At 50.9% G+C, this 21,180-nt stretch overlaps 1 protein-coding gene across 3 annotated transcripts in view; it reads left to right on the plus strand.

The window, feature by feature from the left end:
* Positions 1-20,574, plus strand: part of CLUH (clustered mitochondria homolog) — a 30,442-nt gene extending 9,868 nt beyond the window's left edge. For all 3 annotated transcript variants that reach the window (XM_065646950.1, XM_065646948.1, XM_065646949.1), the window contains exons 3-26: positions 1,022-1,193; positions 1,355-1,498; positions 1,710-1,837; positions 2,484-2,638; positions 3,122-3,247; positions 4,252-4,399; positions 4,827-4,919; positions 5,383-6,077; positions 6,462-6,679; positions 7,215-7,319; positions 8,453-8,553; positions 10,012-10,164; positions 10,720-10,782; positions 11,448-11,692; positions 12,137-12,221; positions 12,864-13,017; positions 13,344-13,483; positions 13,595-13,675; positions 14,293-14,418; positions 14,705-14,826; positions 16,169-16,262; positions 16,930-17,064; positions 18,217-18,290; positions 18,789-20,574. In XM_065646950.1, coding sequence (XP_065503022.1) covers positions 1,022-1,193; positions 1,355-1,498; positions 1,710-1,837; positions 2,484-2,638; positions 3,122-3,247; positions 4,252-4,399; positions 4,827-4,919; positions 5,383-6,077; positions 6,462-6,679; positions 7,215-7,319; positions 8,453-8,553; positions 10,012-10,164; positions 10,720-10,782; positions 11,448-11,692; positions 12,137-12,221; positions 12,864-13,017; positions 13,344-13,483; positions 13,595-13,675; positions 14,293-14,418; positions 14,705-14,826; positions 16,169-16,262; positions 16,930-17,064; positions 18,217-18,290; positions 18,789-18,957 — 3,726 coding nt within the window. In that variant the 3' untranslated portion in view covers positions 18,958-20,574. The remainder of the gene's footprint in view (positions 1-1,021; positions 1,194-1,354; positions 1,499-1,709; positions 1,838-2,483; positions 2,639-3,121; positions 3,248-4,251; positions 4,400-4,826; positions 4,920-5,382; positions 6,078-6,461; positions 6,680-7,214; positions 7,320-8,452; positions 8,554-10,011; positions 10,165-10,719; positions 10,783-11,447; positions 11,693-12,136; positions 12,222-12,863; positions 13,018-13,343; positions 13,484-13,594; positions 13,676-14,292; positions 14,419-14,704; positions 14,827-16,168; positions 16,263-16,929; positions 17,065-18,216; positions 18,291-18,788) is intronic.
* Positions 20,575-21,180: the final 606 nt, after the last annotated feature.

Raw genomic sequence — 21,180 nt, forward strand, 5'->3', positions numbered from 1 at the left:
GCAGGAGGAGCTGCCCGCCCCGTGGCCCAGCGATGCTGGCGTGATGCTCCTTCGGGCTAAGCTGGGTTTGGTCCAGCCACAGGCGCTCGCACAGCACAGGGAGCTCCAGCACCAGCCTGGATCAAGGGAACAATGACGCAGCCTCTGCACAGAGAGCTCCGCGTGTGTCATGTGGACAGTGACGTGCTGCAAAAGCAGGATGGGCTTTGACATGCCTAGCTGATATTCTGATTTAGCTTGATACTTCACTGAAAGCCATTTGAAGGAAGTATCTCTAATTTCAGGGAGAGGCATCTGGAGTATAAATGCAGAGGGAAGTCTTATCTCCCCTGGACCAGCCGGGAGTGCAGTGAATTGCACCCCCGGTGGAACGAGCTGTATCTCAGCCTGGCTTTCTTCTTTAAATCCCCTTGGCTTTTAGTTTTATTAGGCTAATAATAGCAGGCCATGTTGTTTACAGGAGCTTATGTAAACCACCCTGCGTCCTCGCAGCTCGAGCGCAGTGTTGGTGGTGCTGGAGCCGGGGAGGGAGGCAGCGGAGCAGCCCTGCTGCACAAGCCAGGGCAGTTTCTTGCATCACGGGAGCTGTGCGCTTGCAGGTGACGTGCCCTGGAGATGTGGCACTGACACGGACACAACATGCCGCGGGTACCACGGCAGCTCGGGTGGAGGAAACAGTCCGTTTTCCATGTGCATCACTCAAAGCCTTGCCACAAATGCACAGTGTGAATGGATAAGGGAAGAGCCCCTGGGCTCCCCCAGCACCATCTGTTCCTTCGCTGCCTCCTCTGTCCCATGCCGAGTGCTCGGGGCGGTGCCGTGGGGTGATGCCTCGGGGGGAGCAGGGGTGGCCCGTACTGGTGGAGGTGGCTGTGCCCGCCCGGCAGGGACAGGGTGATCTGGGGGGGCAGTCAGACCCCGCCTGTCCAAGCCTGGAGTTTGATTCTGCAGCAGAGGGACAGGGTTTGGCAAGAACATGTATGAGGACTGAAAATGACTGACTGGGTTCTTCCGTCTGAAGGTCTCTCCTCAGGAGATGGTGCAAGAGATCCACCAGGTTTTGATGGACCGTGAGGATACCTGCCATCGGACTTGCTTCTCTCTGCAGCTGGATGGCAACGTCCTCGATAACTTTGCTGAGCTGAAAACTATTGAAGGACTGCAGGAGGGCTCGCTGCTGAAAGTGGTGGAAGGCAAGTTCCTTCAGGCTTTGGGAGGGAATGCTGAGGGTTTCCACAGGGAGTGGTTTCGGCCACCCGGCAACCCTTTCCCATGGCTCCCTTTGGAGACCTGTGTGCCAAAGGAGTAAGCAACCATGTAATTCCATTTTCTTTCCTCCCTTTTTGCTCATCAGAGCCATACACAGTGCGAGAAGCCAGGATACACGTGCGTCACATTCGGGACCTTCTGAAGAGTCTTGACCCATCAGATGCTTTCAATGGTGTGGACTGTAATTCCCTGTCCTTCCTGAGTGTCTTCACTGAAGGAGACCTGGGAGGTATGGGGCAAAAAGGCTTCTCTGGTGTGGTTGGTGTTTTCGTTCCCCTGACTCCTGGCCTCATTGAAACACCTCGTAACGATCAGCTGTCCCACATCATTCAGGAGTGCAGAGAAACACTCGGAGCAGTTCTGCATTCCTCCTCGAGTAATTACTGGAGGAGGGAATGCTACATTTTTCAGCACTGACTTTCTATCTCTGTCTGTTCTAGACAGTGGAAAACGGAAGAAGAAAGGTACTGAAATGGAGCAAATTGACTGCACCCCTCCTGAACATATCCTGCCAGGTAGCAAAGAGAGACCCCTGTGTGCCCTTCAGCCCCAGAACAGAGACTGGAAGGTAGAGTTCTCCTGGGTCATTCCAGTGCCAATCGGCACGTTCCTTGCAGCAAACTGGTGTTCACGGATTGAAACCTGCACTGAAGTGGACTTTGGGATTTGCTCTGCTTGATGCTTAATGAGTGCTGGAGCAGCACAGCTTAGCCAAAGGAATAAAGTCCAAGAGCTTGTGTGCAAAACTCTGGACACCCAGTCTGGCCGTCTGCAGAGTGTAAAATAGCCAGTCCTGGCGGGGGTGGCCGGGAGGGAGAGCAGCATTTCTCTGCAAGGTCCTAGAGGCAGGAGCTGCAGATCACTACAAATTACCCTCAGCTTTCCAATACTGTCCCATTTGGATTCTGGTTTAGAAGCTGCTGTTTAAAAACCAGTGAAGCAAGAAATCTGTGCCTTGTGCAGCCCAAAGGCCCAGGGTGTCTGTTTTTGCCTGTGTGTTATGGTGCGAAAGGCAGCAACTGAGGCATGTCAGTGGGCTGCAAACGGCCTGAGGAAGGCTGTGCTCTTGAGAACAACTTTTCTTGTAAGCTCTGGTTCTGCAACCAACCAAGGGTGGCGGGTAAAAGGAGTCTGGCATGTACATTGGGTGGCTCTGTAACTCAAGGGAATTAATTCCAGCTGACAGGAGTTGCTTCTGTTGTGTTCTTCTGTAGCCTTTGCAGTGCCTAAAGGTATTGACGATGAGTGGCTGGAATCCTCCACCGGGTAACCGGAAAATGCACGGAGACCTCATGTATTTATATGTCATCACGGTGGAGGATCGGCACGTCAGTATCACCGCGTCCACTCGAGGATTTTACTTGAATCAGTGAGTAACTAAGATCCTCCTGTCCTGCCCCACAGCAGGGACCTTGTGATAGCCAACTGGAAAAGAACCCACAAACAAACAATTGCTGCAGGGTTTTTCTTTTTTGGTGGAAAATAGCCCGTTTTAATTGGCTGTTCACATGGGTTTGTAGGACTTGCTCTACTGGATTGGGCTGTTTAGTTATACCTGGTACCATTTCTCCGCAGTGGATAAATACCTGATGCTTTAGGGAAAGTTAAACATCACATAATGTCATCAGCTAATTAGAGCATTTTGCGTTGGGAGGGAATTCCATCCTGGCCATTGCAGCTATCTCATTTTGCCCTAAAGCAAAAGCACAGCCAGTCAGAACTTCCTAAGCTGGGCACAGATTGGACTAGATTTTTCATTGCATATGTGGAAAGCTCTTGTTCATGTAGCACGTTCCTACGGTACGGAAAGTCTCAGGTCTGACAAACAGCTGTTGTCCCTTTTCTCTTGCAGATCTACTGCCTACAACTTCAACCCCAAACCTGCAAACCCCAGTTTTCTCAGTCATTCCTTGGTGGAACTACTTAACCAGATCAGCCCTACCTTCAAAAAAAACTTTTCCGCTCTGCAGAAGAAACGGTAGCAGCACTTTTCTTCTCTAGTTGCCTTGAGCGGTCTGCTGTGTGCTTGGCTGGTTCTGGGGAGCTGGGTCGCTGCTGTAGCGAGGAGCGTGGTGCTGCTCTGAGCCCGCGCAGCGCTGGGGTGGCTGGGACGCGCGGGGACCTCGGAACACCTGACAGTGTCACGGCAGCACCCTGGCTTTGCGTGGGCTTATGGCGGAGAGGATAATTATTTTAAACATGTCTGTGCATGATCATTTTCTCTAATTTCCTCTAGTGCCTATAATAATAATAAAAACAATAATGTATTGTTTCATTTGCCTGTCCTTGCTGCAAGGACCATTTATTCTGCTCCAGGACAGCAGGTTCTGTGCAAAAGCCTGTCATTCGTTAGAGTCCACTTAATGAACTGCCTGGGCTCAGCAGGGTGCAAATTGACAGGCACATTGTGTGGCTTTCGGGAGCTATGCTTCTGCTCTTCTTAATAAGATAAAAGCGATACTAGACGAGAGCTGGAAATGAGCAGTGGCCTGCAGCCCCCACTGCGTCTATCTGGCCATTGAAAAGTGATTTTACTGCATTGCTGCTCGGGCTGGAAGGAAATGCAGCTGAGACAGCACCTGCTGGGAGCAGACAGGTTCCAGGAGAGCCTGTTTGGTGCAACTTGTGTTTCCCATGGCCGGGGGTGTGTGCTGGGTCTGGAACAGCCCCCACGGCCATGTGAGGGCTGGGAGGGGCGTCCTCCGCCCCGAGCACAGGGGGTGAAGGGCATTGCGGTGATGGAACCGGGGATCCAAGCGGGGAGAGCCCGGGTGGCTCTGCGGGCTGCTGAGGTGCTGCCCGCGCCAGGCAGTCCTCGCGGGGGAGAGTACTTGGGAAATGAGAGTCCACTGTGCTGCTCCTCAGGCCTAGTCTTGTTCTGTTGTTTGTCAGAAGCTGATGTTGCAGCAGAGAGAAAATTCTCTTAGTGTAGAAAGAAATCTTCCTTTGGAAAATGTCTAATTGTTTTCACTCCCAAACTAGGGTTCAGAGACACCCTTTTGAAAGGATAGCCACTCCTTTCCAAGTGTACAGCTGGACGGCTCCACAGGTGGAACACGCCATGGACTGTGTTCGGGCAGAAGATGCTTACACTTCTAGACTGGGCTATGAGGAGCACATACCTGGACAGGTATTGGTCTTGCTTGGCAGGAGTTGTGCTGCCAGCTGTGCTGTGAACCAGGTGACTTTTAACAAGTAACCTCTGGTATCTTTGGAAGGGTTTTACTCATCAAGGGAAGACTTGCAGGAGTCCTTGTTCTTGTCAGTGCCCCTGACTGCAGGGGCTGTGCTGCTCGGGCTGCAGCTCCCTGAGCACATAAAGGTCTGAGAGGAGCTGGGCTAATGTAAGATCTGTCCCCAGCTACTGGTGAATAGAGTCCGCTCACGAGGAGTGTTCATTCCTGCTGCTAATCCACTTCCTCTGAACTCCATGGCAGCCTGAGTTCTTCCCCCTTCCCCTCCCTTCTCTCACAAAATGCCTCATAAAGCAGAAACGCTGACTTGCCAGCCCCTTCCTACCCAGTGCATTGCTTCCCACAAGGCTTTGACTCTTTCAGACCAGAGACTGGAATGAGGAGCTGCAGACCACGCGAGAGCTGCCACGCAAGAACCTGCCCGAGAGGCTGTTGAGAGAACGAGCCATTTTCAAGGTAACTGGGATGTGCAGGCAGCCCCTGCAGCCCCTTCTCTGCTGCCTGTATCGCATCTGGACACTTCACCTGTGCGACCCCTTGACAAGCGCAAGAGGAAGATGCCCATTTGTAAGCTAACGGGTTGTGTTCTGCTGCCAGTCCCGAGGCAGCCGCCTCCCCGTCCTCCGCTGTCCTGTCTGACCCCGTCCTCTCGGGCGGGTGGGAGGAACGGGGAGGAGGGACACGCATACACCTGAGCCCTCCTCTGCAGAGAGCTGAGGAGCCTGAGCCGTGCTGATCCCTCCTGTTCTGGCTGCCAGAGCTTGTATCCAAGTCGGTGGCCAGGCTCACAACAGTGTAAGCCAGTTGCCCTGCCTGCTGGCAGCCCATCGGCAGGAAAAGTTTGTGGGGAGGTTTGGGAGCGAGGTGCTGGGAGGGTGGGAGCTCTTCCTTACCCAGCGTTCTCTCCACCTGCCTCCAGGTTCACAGCGACTTCACTGCGGCAGCAACCAGAGGTGCCATGGCTGTCATTGATGGCAACGTCATGGCCATCAACCCCAGCGAAGAGACCAAGATGCAGATGTTCATCTGGAACAACATCTTCTTCAGCCTAGGCTTTGATGTCCGTGACCACTACAAGGACTTTGGCGGAGATGTTGCTGCTTATGTAGCTCCTACCAATGATCTCAATGGTGTGCGGACCTACAATGCGGTGGATGTAGAAGGGCTGTACACGCTGGGGACTGTGGTGGTGGATTACAGAGGTTACAGGGTGACGGCTCAGTCTATTATTCCTGGCATCTTGGAACGGGAGCAGGAACAGAGCGTTATCTATGGGTCAATAGACTTTGGCAAGACCGTTGTCTCGCACCCCAAGTACCTGGAGCTGCTGGAGAAGACCAGCAGGCCACTCAAGATCCAGAAGCATAAAGTCCTCAATGACAAGAATGAGGAAGTGGAGCTGTGCTCCTCGGTGGAGTGCAAAGGCATTATTGGCAATGACGGGCGTCACTACATCCTGGACCTGCTCCGCACGTTCCCTCCAGATCTAAACTTCCTGCCTGTTGATGGGGAGGAGATGCCAGAGGAATGTAAGAAAATGGGGTTCCCCAAGCAGCACAGACACAAGCTTTGCTGTCTCCGGCAAGAGCTTGTTGATGCCTTTGTAGAACACAGGTGAGCTGAGCTCCCCGCTTTCTCGACTTGCCACTGGTACCAGTCTGGGCCAGGACCAGGCTGCCTTGTCCCAGGGACATCCCAACAGCTCCCAGAAGTGGCAGCTGATGCCCCATTGCTTGGTCCTGCAGCGGCAATTATAGAAACTCCATTAACGAGAGGTGAAAACAGCAGGGACTCTGGCAGGGCTGCAAGGAGCCGTGGGAAGAGGTGGTTTGCTTCTTAGGCTCCAGGGCTGTTGTCCAGACACTTGGAAGTTCTTTCCCTGCGGATATCCCATGCACTGTATGGTCTACAATGTTAACTGTGAGGTGTTTTCTCGCAGAGCAGTTGTGATCCTCTTAGATTCTCCTGCTGTGCTGAATTCCTCTTCCTTTGCTGTAGGTATCTCTTATTCATGAAGCTGGCTGCACTGCAGCTGATGCAGCAGAAAGCCAACAAGCAGGAGAGCTCAGGTGTGCTGGAAAATGGTTCCTCTCCGGAGAACGGTACTGCAGACAGCGAGAAATCTGAGTCAGAGGATGGTAAAATTGATGATAACGTGACTGGACTTGATCAGGTGAAGGAGCTGGCTGAGACCATTGCATCCGATGATGGAACAGGTATTTATTTCATCCACGGCACCAGGAGCAGCCCCGGCCGCCTGCCCTGGCTGGGGCTGCAGCACTGGGGTGCTCGGGGTGACCGGTTGGTGTTAAACAGGATAAGCACCAGCTGCTTCTATCAGTATTGTCTCAGCTCTTTGCACACTAATAAATTAGTCACCCTGGCAAGTGTGTGTGTGTGCAGCGAGCCCAGCAGCTCTGAGCCCAGCGGCCGGAGGCTGGGCTGGGCTGGGCTGCCGGGCTCAGTGGGAGCAGCACTGCTGGGATCCCAGGCGGGGGTTTCTGAGTACCGGGCGGCTGGAGGGTGGTCCATGGGTTTTCTGGGTTGTCTCGTGTGCTCCTGCTCAGACTGCGTTTTGCAGCCATCCTCCTTGCCAGATATCTTCCAAATGACTGGTTTTGTAATGGGTTTTTGCAGAATGTACCATCATTGCTGCTTTTAGTAACAAAGCTTTTATCTTCATTTAATAGCTAGGCTTGTCATTTTCTGAAATCCACATTCATTTGTATTCTGTTTTTCTTCCTGCTCCAGTGGATCCCAAAAGCAGAGAAGTGATTCGAAATGCTTGCAAGGCTGTAGGCTCCATTAGTGACACATCATTTGATATTCGGTTTAACCCAGATATTTTCTCACCAGGTATGTGTACAAAGAGCTGGATTTACTCCTTCAGAGAATCACTGTGTCCAGCCAGCTACAGACAAAAAATCGTGTTCTGTTGCCAAGAATATTGTTGGCTTTTGGCTAGCTGGGCACGGTACAGGGTTCCCCGTGAAGCACAAAGATACAGAAGGAGAAAAGTGGAATTGATTGCAATGCTCAAACGCCAAAGGTGGCAGTGAGCTGCTGCGCCTGGGGAGCTCTGCAGGTCACTGCCAAGAATCTGCTTGCGATTCTCCAGCATCCCAGCTGCTAGACCACTTGGAGCAGAGGGAGGGGGAAAATTAAATTTGATCCTAATGTAGTAGTTTACACAAAACCCAGCAGTTGTAGTTGAACAACTGATGTTGGATCCTCAGTGAAGGGCAGGATTTGTTTTAGTAACATTGTGGTAAGCAGGTCACAGTGCCCTTTCAAACGCGTGCATCACAGGCATCGTGTATAGCTTTCCATGGCTGGAATCCGTATTTTTTATTTGGAAATACAGAATAAGCTCCCACAGTGTTCATGGGGGTGAATACCAAGGCCGTACATGTGCAAATTGCAGGGGAATGGTCATATACTTGAATTTAGCTTGGAGTAAATGTGCCGGAAGGAGTATGTGTTTTGAAACGCCCAAGCATCTCCTAAGGCTGGTAAACGTTAGTGCTTTGGCACCAACTTTGCAGGTCGAAGTTCAACCTTATCTTAATTTGAGTGTGCAAAAGCAAAAGGCTGAGTTTCTAGCACTGTTATTTACTGGTCCATCTGCTGAGACGTTCCTGCTCCATTCTAGGCAGTGGACTTGTTTGCACTGGAAGTGTGCATGGCACTTTGCAGCAGGTGGGATGGACCAGATAAAGAGCAGAATTTGGACTTTGAAAATCTGCGTTGAGAAAGAATGGGTGGGCAGGAGCAGCACAGCCCCTCAGCAAGCAGAGCAGCTTTCCATCTGATGCTCTTTCCATCAAAACATGCTGTAGTGTAGACGAGTGTTTGAAGCAGCGTCTTTTTAATTCCAAGGAGACAGAATCACTTTAACTTTTTAGGTGCTCTTGCTATACCTTTCTGTATACGCCTTGTTTCTTCTTTTGAGTTCATGTGTTTTATATTTTTCTCTTTTACTGTCTCAGGTGTTCGATTTCCCGAGTCCAGCAAAGAGGAGGTGCAGGATCAGAAGCAGCTGCTGAAGGATGCAGCTGCGTTCTTGCTGTCGTGCCAAATCCCCGGCTTGGTAAGGAACTGAGGAGCAGCGGTAACATCCCCCAGAAAGCCGCTCCGAGCCTGTGCTGCTGCAGTGCGCCAGCTTTGCTCCCAAGGAAACGCTGCAGCTGCTGCTGCCGGATGGGCTCTGGCACCGGTGGGGATGTACGGTGAACAGCGTGAGCATCTCTGGTGCAAGCGCATGAGGGGTTTTCCATTTCCCTTGTGTCATGGCGCAATTGTCCCACCTCCAACAAAGTGGCACTAGTAATTAACAGCTATTGCTAAGAGTTTGGGACAATGAAGACCACGTAAGTCACCCTCCCTAGCCCTGGGCATCCTGCACAGCTTATTGTATTATCTGACCCTGATTGTGACTCAATTGGTGACTAACAATTTGGAGTGAACTGGGAAATTGTTCTTACTAATATCTATGGGAAAAACTCCCTCTGTAAGGCTTAAGCATTTTGGTGCTTACCTGTGCACCTGGCTAGATAAGAAATACCAGCTTTTCCCTTCTCAAGAGCTCTCTAAATCAACTGCTAATGCATGTGTTACAGCTGGTGACTGTTGTTTTACAAGGTAGCTGATACACTGGGATATAAACGCCAAATGCTGCGCAAGCACACACAGGGCCAGTTCCAGGGCAGCTGGGTGAGTGGGCAGAGCTCTGTGCTCTGCCTATCAGAGAGTCACTGCTGTTACTCCATGAATTGACTCTTTATCAGCACTGCACCACAACTTAAAATGCAAGCCCCAGTTCCCCTTATCAGCTATGCGGGTACAACTCCGTGTAGTCTTTTAAATGGAAATGTTTTTAGTTGGTGACCGTGAGGCCCTTAGAGAAGGGTTAGCCTGCTGGTTGCACAAGCATTAGCTAAGCAAGCCGTGCCAAGGGGAACGTGGTTCTCGTTGAGCCACAGGAGTCCCCGAGTCGACCATGGCAAGCCGCTGGAGTCTGCAGAGTTACGGGGAGTTGTGCTGAGTTACCTGAACCCGTCACTGGTCTCCTGGGCCCCGAGAGGCTGCACACTCAGCACCCGCGCACAATCCTTGCACTGCTCCGTGGGGCCTCGGCCTCTGGTCGTTCTGCACGGGGAATGGGGTGAACCAGAGCTGGTTTGGTGTGACGGCTGATCCCCCCACACCTTGGCTGCTCAGCACTTGTTGGGAGTGTGCGTTGCTCATTCTCCCCAGAGACACGAGTACCAATGGCACAATGGCAGGAGCTCGCACACACTGCACGTGTGCCCTGCACGCAGCGTGGTGCTCTCTGGGGTTACAGCTCATTACCCGGCTGAGCTGGGTTCTGTACGTGCCAGTTTTTGCTGTGCTTGTAACTCCAGTGTCATCCCTGGAAATTGCCTTGTCTGTCAGGCAACGCCTTTTTCCCTCCCCAGTCAGATAACTTTTTTTTTCTTTTCTTTTTTTTTTTTTTTAATTCTTTCCTGCTTGCTCTCAGTAACAGAAATTTGTCTGTACTGTGCAGGTGAAAGACTGCCTGGACCACACGGTGCTCCCAATGGACGGGGCGACCCTGGCAGAGGCCATGCACCAGAGGGGCATCAACATGCGCTACCTGGGCAAAGTTGTCAACTTCATCGCCAAGACCCCTGGCCGTGCGCAGCTGGATCACATTTTCGTAAGCATCAGGCTTAACTGCAGACTGTCACTTAAAACTGCCTCTGGTGCAATTTGCCCTGAATAGCTTCCAACTGGGCCAGTTGTTTGTGTAAAAAATAAACAGCTTCAGAAACAGAGGAGGAGGGAGAAGGACCTGTAAGTGGTGGATGGGGAGTTCTGCTCCCAGATCCTTAATGGCTTTCATAGTGTTTGAGTGTCCTTTGGGACAGAGAAGCGCTTCAGGGATTCCCAAGTGTAATAGCAGGCAACACACAGTTGGATTTTAAGCATTTTTTAAGCCTCCAGGATCCATCAGGGCTTTGGATCAAGCTGGGAAGCGTTGGTGCTGCGGTGGCTGCTGGCAGCCCCTGGAGCCGGGCTGGTGCACGGGTGGCCCTGGGCACCGCGCAGGGTGCTGCCGGAGCGTCGGCAAACGCAAACCAGGGCTGTGCTGCGCGGTGAGGGCTGGAGAACGCGGCGGCTGCAGGTCTGGGAAAAGCCCGTTGCAAAAGCAAAGTGTATATTTCATTGTTATTGCAAATTGACTCTCTCTGTTCTTTATTCCTTTGGGTAGAAAATAGGAATCAGTGAATTGATCACTCGATCGGCTAAACACATCTTCAAGACGTACCTCCAGGTATGACCCACAGTCTAACCTCTTGCCTTTTGTGTCCTCACTAACGACTTTTTCCCACAAATGGAGAGCTGTTGGAGTCTCTTCTCTCATTAAGCAGTTCGTGGGGGTTGCTTAGCAACAGGAAGTACAATCTCATTAGCGCTAAAATAGGTACAGGCCTGTGCGTAAGGGAAAACAAGTTCCCACGTGAAGGCAGCTTTCCCAGGGAGTAATCATTCATGCCTGCCTTCCCCAGATTCTCACTCATTATGTTGGAGGCTTTTAAAAGTGAAATGACAGCTTGTTTTCCTTGTAATACCTTTTCCTGTTAAACAATGCGCCTTTGCCCTTCTTAGGAGCTTTTTTAATTGCATGAACACTAGTGTATCCATATACCTGTCCGTCCCTAGGACAGCAATACACCTGGCTTTATTCCAGTGGCAAAATCTTCTTTACACTCTCTAGTTTCTCTGTCCGAAACAGAACTATCTATTTGTATATGTGTAGCTATATACTTATATTTCCGCAATTGTCTGTGCTAGTTCCACTTGCAAATATTGCCTTCCTCTCCCTCTCCTGGAGGATTTTCCTGTTTCTGGCAGGACTGGATCTGTGTGGGGCTTGGGGTTGGAGTTGTCCTGTGAGATCCTGTGTCTCCCACCTCTGATTCTGGTGTCTCACCGCAGGGCGTGGAGCTGTCGGGTTTATCAGCCGCCATCAGCCACTTCCTCAACTGCTTCCTGAGCTCCTTCCCAAACCCCATTGCCCATCTTCCCGCTGATGAGCTGGTCTCTAAGAAAAAGAATAAGAAAAGGAAAAACAGGAACCTTGGAAATGCTGATAACACTGCGTGGGCCAGCATGACCCCTCAGGAGCTTTGGAAGAATATTTGTTCAGAAGCAAAGAACTACTTCGATTTTAGTCTTGAATGGTAAGCAGAGGAAATTGCCCTCGCTTGTACCCAGACTCACAGAGTGTCTGTAGCTCTTGCTGTTCTTTAATAGGACCTCCCTTTTTGACTTGTTTTCTGTTTGAATATAAATTTGTACTCTTGAGGGAGTTTTACAGGCTTATCATGGAAATAAATCAGGCAAAGAGCAGCATGAGGAAGTGCCATTGAAATCTGAAATGAGACAGCTCGCTCTTCAGCAAGTCCAGAGGGCATTCAGGCCCTCGCCTAAACTCTGCAGTGAGCTTTGACGAGAACACACATAGCATTTCAGTAACAAGTACTGTTGTGCATCTCTGTAAGCTTTACTAGAGTGTTAGTGACGACTGTAATGTTGGTCATGGGCTTTGGTTGGCGCCTAACTGTGCAGGGATGTCCTGGAGCAGAGACTTCACCCAGAGCTGAGCTTGTGTGTGCTTTTTGCAGTGAGAATGCTGACCAAGCAGCTGAAGAGTATAATCTGCAGAAAATCACCCTGCTTCGTGAAATCTCCCTCAAAACTGGAGTCCAGGTAAGATCCACATCTTCCCTCCCTTCCCCATCATGTTCTGTACTGAGGAAGAGTAAGTGCAAACTGCTTTGCAGGGACAGCCTTTCCCACGGACTGTGAGTCTCCAAAGGTCTTGGCGGTGTTTGTGTTGGAATACAGGTTCCAGCCCTGGGGAAAGAGATTTCTAATCAGTTCCCTGTTAGGGTGAACTTGCTGTGCATCCCCATGGGAGATCAGCCAGCCTGAGTACAGGTCCTGGAGGTTGCTCTGTGTGATGAACCAAACTCACACCTTCGGTTCCTGTGCACACATCCCCCGTGCAAAAAGCAGCAGCTCTTAGGCTGAGCAGAGCAGGACCTGGGGCTGTCCTCGCTTGGCCCCGGGGGTTTCCTGCCCCGCAGCGCTGCTGTCTCGCTGCTCCGCGGTGCGGGAGTTGGGCTGGGTGGGGGTCCCAGCACTGGCACGGCTGTGCCTCCATTTCACCAGGCGCAGGTCAGCTGCACACCTACACATCACCTTTCAAAACTCTGTGCACAGGTACCGACACAGGAGATGTTTTGACTGTGAATTCACATGCAGAATTCAGGGCTCATTTTTCCCTCTTTTCTTGCCAAGTGCCCATGACAGTGGTGACTGTGACCTCTGGTGTTTTCGGTTCCCCAGATCCTGCTGAAGGAGTACAACTTCGACAGCAGGCACAAGCCCACCTTCACGGAAGAGGATATTCTCAACATCTTCCCTGTGGTGAAGCACGTAAACCCCAAAGCCTCAGATGCTTTCCACTTCTTCCAGAGTGGGCAAGCCAAGGTTCAGCAAGGTACAGACCCAACACTCCTCTGCCTCTCGAGGCAACCGCTGCTGGAAGGACGAGCGGGGTGCGTGTGGCAGGACCCGCTGCCCCCACCAGCACCCGCCCATTCTGGGACAGAATCCTGGTCTCCAGGACCATCTGAAACACCCGCTGTAGTTACCAGCCGTGAGCAATGCTGGATGCGGAGTGGTGGTTTCCTGCTCCTGGGTGTCTGTCCTCATGCAGGGCAGTGACCTGTGGCTGTGTGTCCCACTGCTCTGGACACTTCATAGGCAACGCGCTTCTCCAGTAGCACTGGAGGTTGTTTAACATACATATGTAACTTTTTTCAGGTTTCTTGAAGGAGGGCTGTGAGCTCATCAATGAAGCCTTAAACTTGTTCAACAATGTGTATGGTGCTATGCATGTAGAAATCTGTGCTTGCCTGAGGCTGCTGGCTCGTCTCAACTACATCATGGGGGATTATTCAGAGGTAAGCAATGGCTCGTGCAGGGCTGCTCAGTCCTCGCATTCCCTCCCCCGGCCTGCTTGCTCAAGTGTGCAGCACTGTGTGACTTGCTCTTGGGTCTTCTGTTCTGTTTAGGCCTTAAGTAATCAGCAGAAAGCGGTGCTAATGAGCGAGAGGGTCCTGGGCATTGAACACCCCAACACGATTCAAGAATACGTGAGTACAGGGTGCTGGGGAGCAGCAGCACCTCGTGTGTCCACCCCGAGTCTCTGAGCCTTGAGTCGTGTCTGCATCTAGAGAACAGTTGCAGCTCTCCTTCCTTCTGCAACGTTCTTCCCCAAATCCTCCACTTTCATCATAAGTTTTGTATCGTGTGATTTTTGTAAACTGGATACCTAAGCATCTGCATTATAAGCATCCTGTGTAGTCAGTATTTGTCCTTAGTTTAGAATTTTGGGGTTTGTCTGCTGAATGTTTATTTATAATCATTAATTTTGCTGGCTTTTGCCATGGGCTTATGTCAAAAACAATGAAAGAACAAGAATCCCTCCAAAAGCACAATTTCAATTTGAAATATTCCATGAGGTGCATAAGAGAAACTGAACTGAAACACTTCAACAGCTTCCTCAGCACTGTGTCTACGTGATACCTCAGTGGAGCTGTAAAGCAGCCAGCACAGTTGAAGTTTCCTGAGGGGCTGAAATCCTTTTTAACCATAAAAGAAAACCGTTTTTTTGTGTGAAGCTGAGGAAGGGAGTAGAAAGGAGAGATTAGTTTGCATTACAGCGTGGCAAGTAAAAACCATTAATGCTGGATTACTTCTTTTGTTACAGATGCACCTTGCTCTGTACTGCTTTGCAAACAGCCAGCTTTCCACGGCACTCAACTTGCTGTACCGTGCACGCTACCTCATGCTGTTGGTATTTGGGGAGGATCACCCAGAAATGGCACTCTTAGATGTGAGTAATCTTGTAGAGTTTCTAATCCGTAAGAAACTCCCGGATTCTGTTCTTGTTGCCCTTGCATAAAATAGAGAGAGTTCTTCCCTCTCTGGTCTGGCGGTTTGAGCTGAGCTCGCAAGGGGCAGAACAGGCTCCTGCCGTGTGGTGCAGAGCGATCCGCGGGCCACGCGCGCTGCTGCAGCCCTTTCGAGAGCAGAACGCCCGCCTGGTCCTGCTGGCTACACAGCAGTAAAGGCGTGGTGTGAACCCACCTTTCTGACCACCCGTGCGCCTCTCTCTGCAGAACAACATCGGCTTGGTGCTCCACGGCGTGATGGAGTACGACCTGTCCCTGCGCTTCCTGGAGAACGCGCTGGCCATCAGCTCCAAGTACCACGGCTCCAAGTCTTTGAAAGTTGCACTAAGGTGAGGCAGGCAGAGTGCTGGGCTGGGAGGGATCCGGTCCAGCTGTGTCCGCCTGTTTCCTGTTGCATTAGAGATTCAGTCTCGGCCCAGCTGTCGGACTGCTGGGCTGCACAAGTCAAGGTCATGATGCAGCATCCAAGTTTGTTGTCTCGAAAGTCAGAAATCCCTTGTTCTTAAAGGTAATTGTGGGATCTGCTGTATTGCTGGTTGCCCCAAAAACCTGTCAAGGTGACCCTGGTTCTTGTGGACTCTCAGGTGAAAAACGTATGTGGCAAGTGAAGGCTGGAGAGTGAGTGAGATTCGTGTAATTATACTGGGAGACCAAGACGATATGTAAACACTCGTATTTAATTGTTCTAGCCCTCAGGGAGCTATCTTTGAGAAGCATATAATTTGCTTTTGTCCTTTACCATAAAGCCTTGTATTTGAATAAAATACTGAGCGGCTCCCTTGTGTTTCCAAGGGAGCTGGGAGCGGTCGGCACCTGTGGGATCTGCTCCGAACACGCTGCAGAACGGGCTCGCTGTCAGACAGGCTGCCCCGCTCCTCATTACTGCTACCACACTGCAACCCATCGGTGCTTTGTCAGGGTGAAAATAAATCTTACTAAGCACCCACAAGAGTCTGATTTGTTTTCCAGCAGTTGATGGATATGTGTTCTGTGGAAAGCATCTTGCCTTCCCTTGGCGGCACCGGGATGCCAGTGAGATTCATCACCTCCCACAGAGTCACTCTGCCAGACCCAGAAATGTGCTTTTCATTCCAGGAACACTAGGGAAGCAAAGTCCAGGCCAAGTCTGTTCTCCCAGCTGGAGGGAGCCTGGGTGACTGGGGTCTCAGCTCTGCCACTGTTTGCTGGTTGTTTCTGTGCTGGAAGGTTTTTTAATTTTTTCGGTGAATAATCAAGTAATTCACATGTTTGCTTTCTAAGAAGCAAAAATACCTTTTTTGAAGGGGAAGGGTTTCTGGCTGCATCCTTCTCCAGTTAACAAAGCTGTCCCCAAGATGGTCCTGTGGATGTGCTGCTCCATTTACTTCACCACTGGCCTTCAGCTTTCCTGGGTGCAGGAGGAGAAAATCCCCAGTTCAGTCTTTATTTCTGTAGGTCACTTCTCAGCATTTCAACAAAAATCCGGCTGAAATCAATGTAGGACATGAATCCCCAGACGGGGTGGGGAGAAGCAGCTACAGGGGTGCTGTATGCAGAGCCTGGGATCTGCCTCCCCAGACACTGGCATTAGGTCTTCTGGCCCACACGTGGTTATGTTGAAGTTGTGCTTGCTGTAGTGCAGAAATGTTTCTCCTTCATTCAAGTACCTCTCAACCCCTTTCCTTCCCTCAGCCACCACCTGGTAGCCCGAGTGTACGAGAGCAAAGCAGAGTTCCGCTCGGCTCTGCAGCACGAGAAGGAGGGCTACACCATCTACAAGAACCAGGTGAGGAGCTGCCGGGATGACCTGCTGCGGCCACACACAGCTCAGAGCAGACGCTGGGGAATCTGCTCTCTAGGGCTGGGGCAGAACTGCTACCCTGTCCAACAATGGACCGGATTTTATGCCAAGAGTCTTCAAATAGCCTTCCTGCAAGCTTGTTCTTGCTGGACTTCTGTCCATGGACAGAAACTCGTGTTGGTGGTGGGACCCCACGTTCTCATGGGGCACCGAGAGAGCTGCTCTGTTCTCTCCACGTTTCACACCACCTGTGTGTGAAATACCCAATCCAAACGAGTTCGGTGGTTGCGCTGTTCCGTGGGCAATACTCTCTTCCTGCACAGTGAAACTCCTGCTTCAGCCCGGGGTGTGTCTGAACACGTCTGCAGCCGTACGCGGTGAATCAGTGCCGTGGCACTGGCTGAACGCACGGCCTGGTGAGGGGATGCTGCTCACCCTGCAAACGTGCTCTGACTTGATGGAAACGTGTCCTGTTGATAATAAGGCTCCTAGAGAAATTTTTTTGTTTTGTTTTTTGGATGCCAAGGCAGGTGAAATCCACTTCTAGTGAGTTTCAATAGGGACGTTGAGCCAGCAGAGACTCAGAGTGCACCCTGGTTTGGGTCCTGTTCTGTTTTGTAATGTTGTACCTTTTTTTTCCTTTTCTGATCAGCTTGGAGAACACCACGAAAAGACCAAAGAGAGCTCTGAGTACTTGAAATACCTGACTCAGCAAGCCGTCGCTCTTCAACGCACAATGAACGAGATTTACAAGAACGGCTCCAACGCAAACATCATGCCGCTCAAGGTAACCTTGTGCAACGCAAGCGATCGAGAGCACTTGCTGTGAAGGCGGAGGTTTGTGTCAAGCTGCTCCCAAAGGCCACGTGTGTGTGGGATGCAGGAGGTGGCGATGGCTGTGTGGGCAGGGGGTCCCTGCCGCGGCTCTGACCCGGCGCAGGGTGACCAGCGCAGACTGAACGTTTTTCCCCTCGGTTCTGGGCTGCGGCTCTTTCTCCTGAGCTCGGGCAGTTGAGCGCAGCCGATGGTCCCAGGGCACCCGGGGAAGTCGGTGGGGACGCGGGGGGCAGGTCGCGGTGCGGGAGCCTGGGACACCCCCACACAGTCCTGCCGCTCCGCTGACTCACTGGCTGCAGGCAGGTTGCTCAACCCAAAGTACTTCAGTTTCCTCATACTAAAAAATGCCATGATCTTGCACGAGGTGCTTTGTTCTCCTTCCAAGGATTTTGTGGTGCAGGGAGCAGAGTGGCACGGGGGGGCCCTGCTCTGCCGGCTGTGGGGCAGGAGCAGACGTGGCCTCTTGGGCCCAGCCCCACTGCTCTGGTCTGTGCTCCTGACAGATCTCACCAGCCCATCTGCGGCACGTCCAGGGGAGCAGCGCTGACCCAGGCGCTGGGGCTGTGTCCCCGTGTCCCCATGGGCTGCCAGGAGGGGAAAGAGGCTTCAGCTCCCTCCAGAACAGGCCAAGCAGGATCCTGTGCTGGGAGCAGTGGGGTTTTCTTCTCATTGGGTAAAGAACTGAGGAATTGGCGCATAGGGACCTTGAATCGAGTAAATGGTCAAGTCCAGGAAACAGTGTCCAGCTAAGAGGCTCAAACCCACAAAATGATAATGAAGATTTTACCTTTGTTATGCTTGAAGGAGAAAAAAAATGCACATTTTTGGACAGACATATATATATATACTGCATTTAACTGGAGTCCCACAGAGTTCAGAGGGGAGGTTGTCCCCAGTGTCCAGAGGCCTCTGGATGCTGCTTTCTAACTTAGATGTCACGAGGTAGAAAATATTAACTGTGCCACCTCACAGCTGCCAGAGCGTTGTATAGGACCCAGCTTTTTTTCAGCTGTTGGTAAATGGTGCCTGGATTTGCTAAGGAGCTCTGTGTTGTGCTCTCTGGGTTTTGACTTGTAAAACTTTTTTTTCTCTTGTGCTGTAGTTCACAGCTCCCAGTATGGCCAGTGTCCTGGAGCAGCTCAACATTATCAATGGAATTCTCTTCATTCCACTAAGGTAGAGTGATACCCTGGTGCATTGTACCCTCGAAATCAAGTAGTCTTTTTGTGTTATCTTTGTTCCTGAGAAAGCATAACCCCGTGCTTCCCGTTGCATTAAGAGCCACTGATTATCATCCTTGAGACCACTATAAACAGCAGTACTCTTAATTTTTTTGTTTTCATTTATTATAAATTGCTTCCTAGACTTATAGTTGAAAATTTTATTGAGGCTGAGACCGTATTCTTCTCTTGCTATAAAAATCCCTGATGGTAAAAATTTTCCAGCAGTAGCTGGACACTGCTTGGCCATAGACAAGGTGTAACCTCACTGCCTGTGCGTGAGTGGCCACCGATGGGTCACGTCACTGTGCCTCTTGGTTCCAAACCAAGCACCGAGCCTGGCTCAGGCAGTGCTGGGAGCACGTCCTGTTCTGCTGAACACGACCTTGTCCCTCTGCTTCACGCAACCTCAGGCTGGTCTAACATTTGTTACCCCTCCTGGTTTCCCCTTCAGCCAAAAAGACTTGGAGAACCTTAAAGCAGAGGTGCAGCGACGCCAGCAGCTCCAAGAAAGCATAAAAAGTGGTGAACAGCTGGAACCAGAGGACAAAGCTGTGGAGGAGAAAGAGGCTGAGCCAAGCATGCCTTCTGCTGAGATCCCCTTAACACAGAGCTCTGCTTAATGTGTACCTCGCTTAAAAAAAAAAGAAAAAAAAAAAGTTTAAACCCTTTTCTGAGTCTGAGCCAGGGTCTCGGATGCCCCTGGAGCAGCTCCTCCTTTTTTGACAATGTTATTGCACTGGTACAATTAATACACAATGCAAAGAACTAATCTGAGAAATGTAATCTGTCTGCCTGAGCTTGTGTCTGCCACGTGAGGGGAAGGTGGCCGGGATGCAGCAGCGACCGGGGCTGCCGGGCCTGCGTGCGTGTGTACGTATCGTGTGCGTGTGCATCTCATCAGTTATTTCTACCTTGTACATATGAATTCCAAATGAACTGTCTCGAGGTATGTAACATTTCTCAGGTCATTTTTATGTTGACTAAGGCCACTGCTTTGCTAAAACAGTACAAAACCAGCCCCATCCAAGGTTGATTTTCCCCCAGTCACTATCCCAGTTTGTGCTGAGAACTACGCAGCCATATTTGTGTCGCTCAGACAACTGAAGCCTGTAACCTGTGTGGAAGTGGGGGACATACAGCATTTTCTACATCAGGACATAGCCATTGGATTCCTTTAACCATTTTTCTACTTTTGGTTGGCAGTTTGGCAATTCAGTGGGGTTTTGTAATGTTCACATTCTAATTTTCAAGGTAAAGATATAGATAGAAATATATATATATATATATGAATGATACTCACAGTTCCACCTCTCTGATCTGCTTGCAGCTGAGAGTAACTTAGGATACTGTATCCAAAGAGTGAGGGCTTGCTGTTTAAAAAGCGCACAACTTCCATTGCAATGGAAACCCCAGTGCCCGGGAGTGCCTGGGAATGCCATCAACTGACCTGCAATACTGAGCAGGAAATCCTGGCCCTGTTAAAAGAGGGGGAGGAAAAGTCAGAACCAACAGGGACTCAATCCCATGTGCAAGAGCAACTGTAACCTGGAGCTGATGGACTTCAACCTGAGGGACAAGTTGAGCCAGCTCAGTCAGGAGTTTCCCACAACCTGAAATTACTGGGCTGAGGGAAGAGGGTTTAAATAAAAACTAAGAATTCCCACAGCACTGAAACCTATGGCTAATATCTTAACTTTTTTTGCACACTGGTTTTGAGGTTGTTGCCAGGGAGCCTCCATTGCTGGTGATGGACTTTACTGACATGGCAGATGCCACTGAATGAACCCTGGTGTCCCCTCCCTGTCACAGGGTCCCATGGTGGGTGTCGGGGACAGGCTGGGGGTGCCGACAGAGCTGAATGTCCTTTTTCCCAAACAGATCAAGCTGTTGCTGGTCCCCAGCTGACACAGTCTCTCCCTCTGTCGCGCTGTCTGTCCTGTGCTAATTCGCGTTGCTTCTTTTACTGACCTGCTGGAGAAACATGCTGTCCCTGTGCCCTGCACCCTCGGGTCCCTGTGCGCCATGGCAGGGATCTGTAACTCGCTGGGGGACAGCGGGGAGCAGCCTCCGAGTTGTGAGACATGACAAAGCACGAGTCTTTACTGCAAAAGAACTTGCTCCTATTAGAAAAATTCTGAATTTCCTGGAAAGCAATCAATAAATGACTACAGTGCATCTTTCCTACAAGATTTTTCTTTTACTAGTGTCTTTCAGTCCATTAAAAGCTTTTTAAACTATTTTAGGTACTTTATGTATTGGTTTCTTTACGGTTTGGTGTGAAGGGTTGGATACCACCAGTCTGAGCTCCAGGACAGCAGGTCTGGAGCAGCTGCAGGCGCTGCCAGCTGTGCCCGTCACCGGGGTGCACACCGGGTGGTTTCACCAGCACCGACAGCTCCTGGCCCAGCTCGTGCCGCCGGTGCAGGTTACACCGCTCTGTCTGCGTGGACAGCAACTCACTTTGTCCACGTTCATCCAGTGACAGGAGTTCACCCTCCCGGACCCGTTCTGGTCCGGCTCAGGCAGATCCAACACCCGTCCCGCAGCAGCGCTGACCCTCGGCTGCTCCCAGAGGGAACTGCTGCTGCCTGAGAAAAACAACTGCAGGAGATTAATTCAGAGAAAGACGAAAACCACCACCAATCCTGAAGGCCCCACACAGAAATACACTGGGTTTATCCTCCTTGCTTTCTGTCCAGACTGAAGGAATTCCACCACTTCACGTCATCACACACATCACGTCACGAAAGCTACAACTTCCAAGAAAATGCCACCAGTTAAACCTTCACTGCATTCAGTGCTCGTGTTGTTCAGAGCAAAGCCCAGTCAGCTAAATACATCAC

This window comes from Caloenas nicobarica, chromosome 17, assembly GCF_036013445.1.
Source record: "Caloenas nicobarica isolate bCalNic1 chromosome 17, bCalNic1.hap1, whole genome shotgun sequence".
In the NCBI taxonomy this organism is placed as follows: Eukaryota; Metazoa; Chordata; class Aves; order Columbiformes; family Columbidae; genus Caloenas; species Caloenas nicobarica.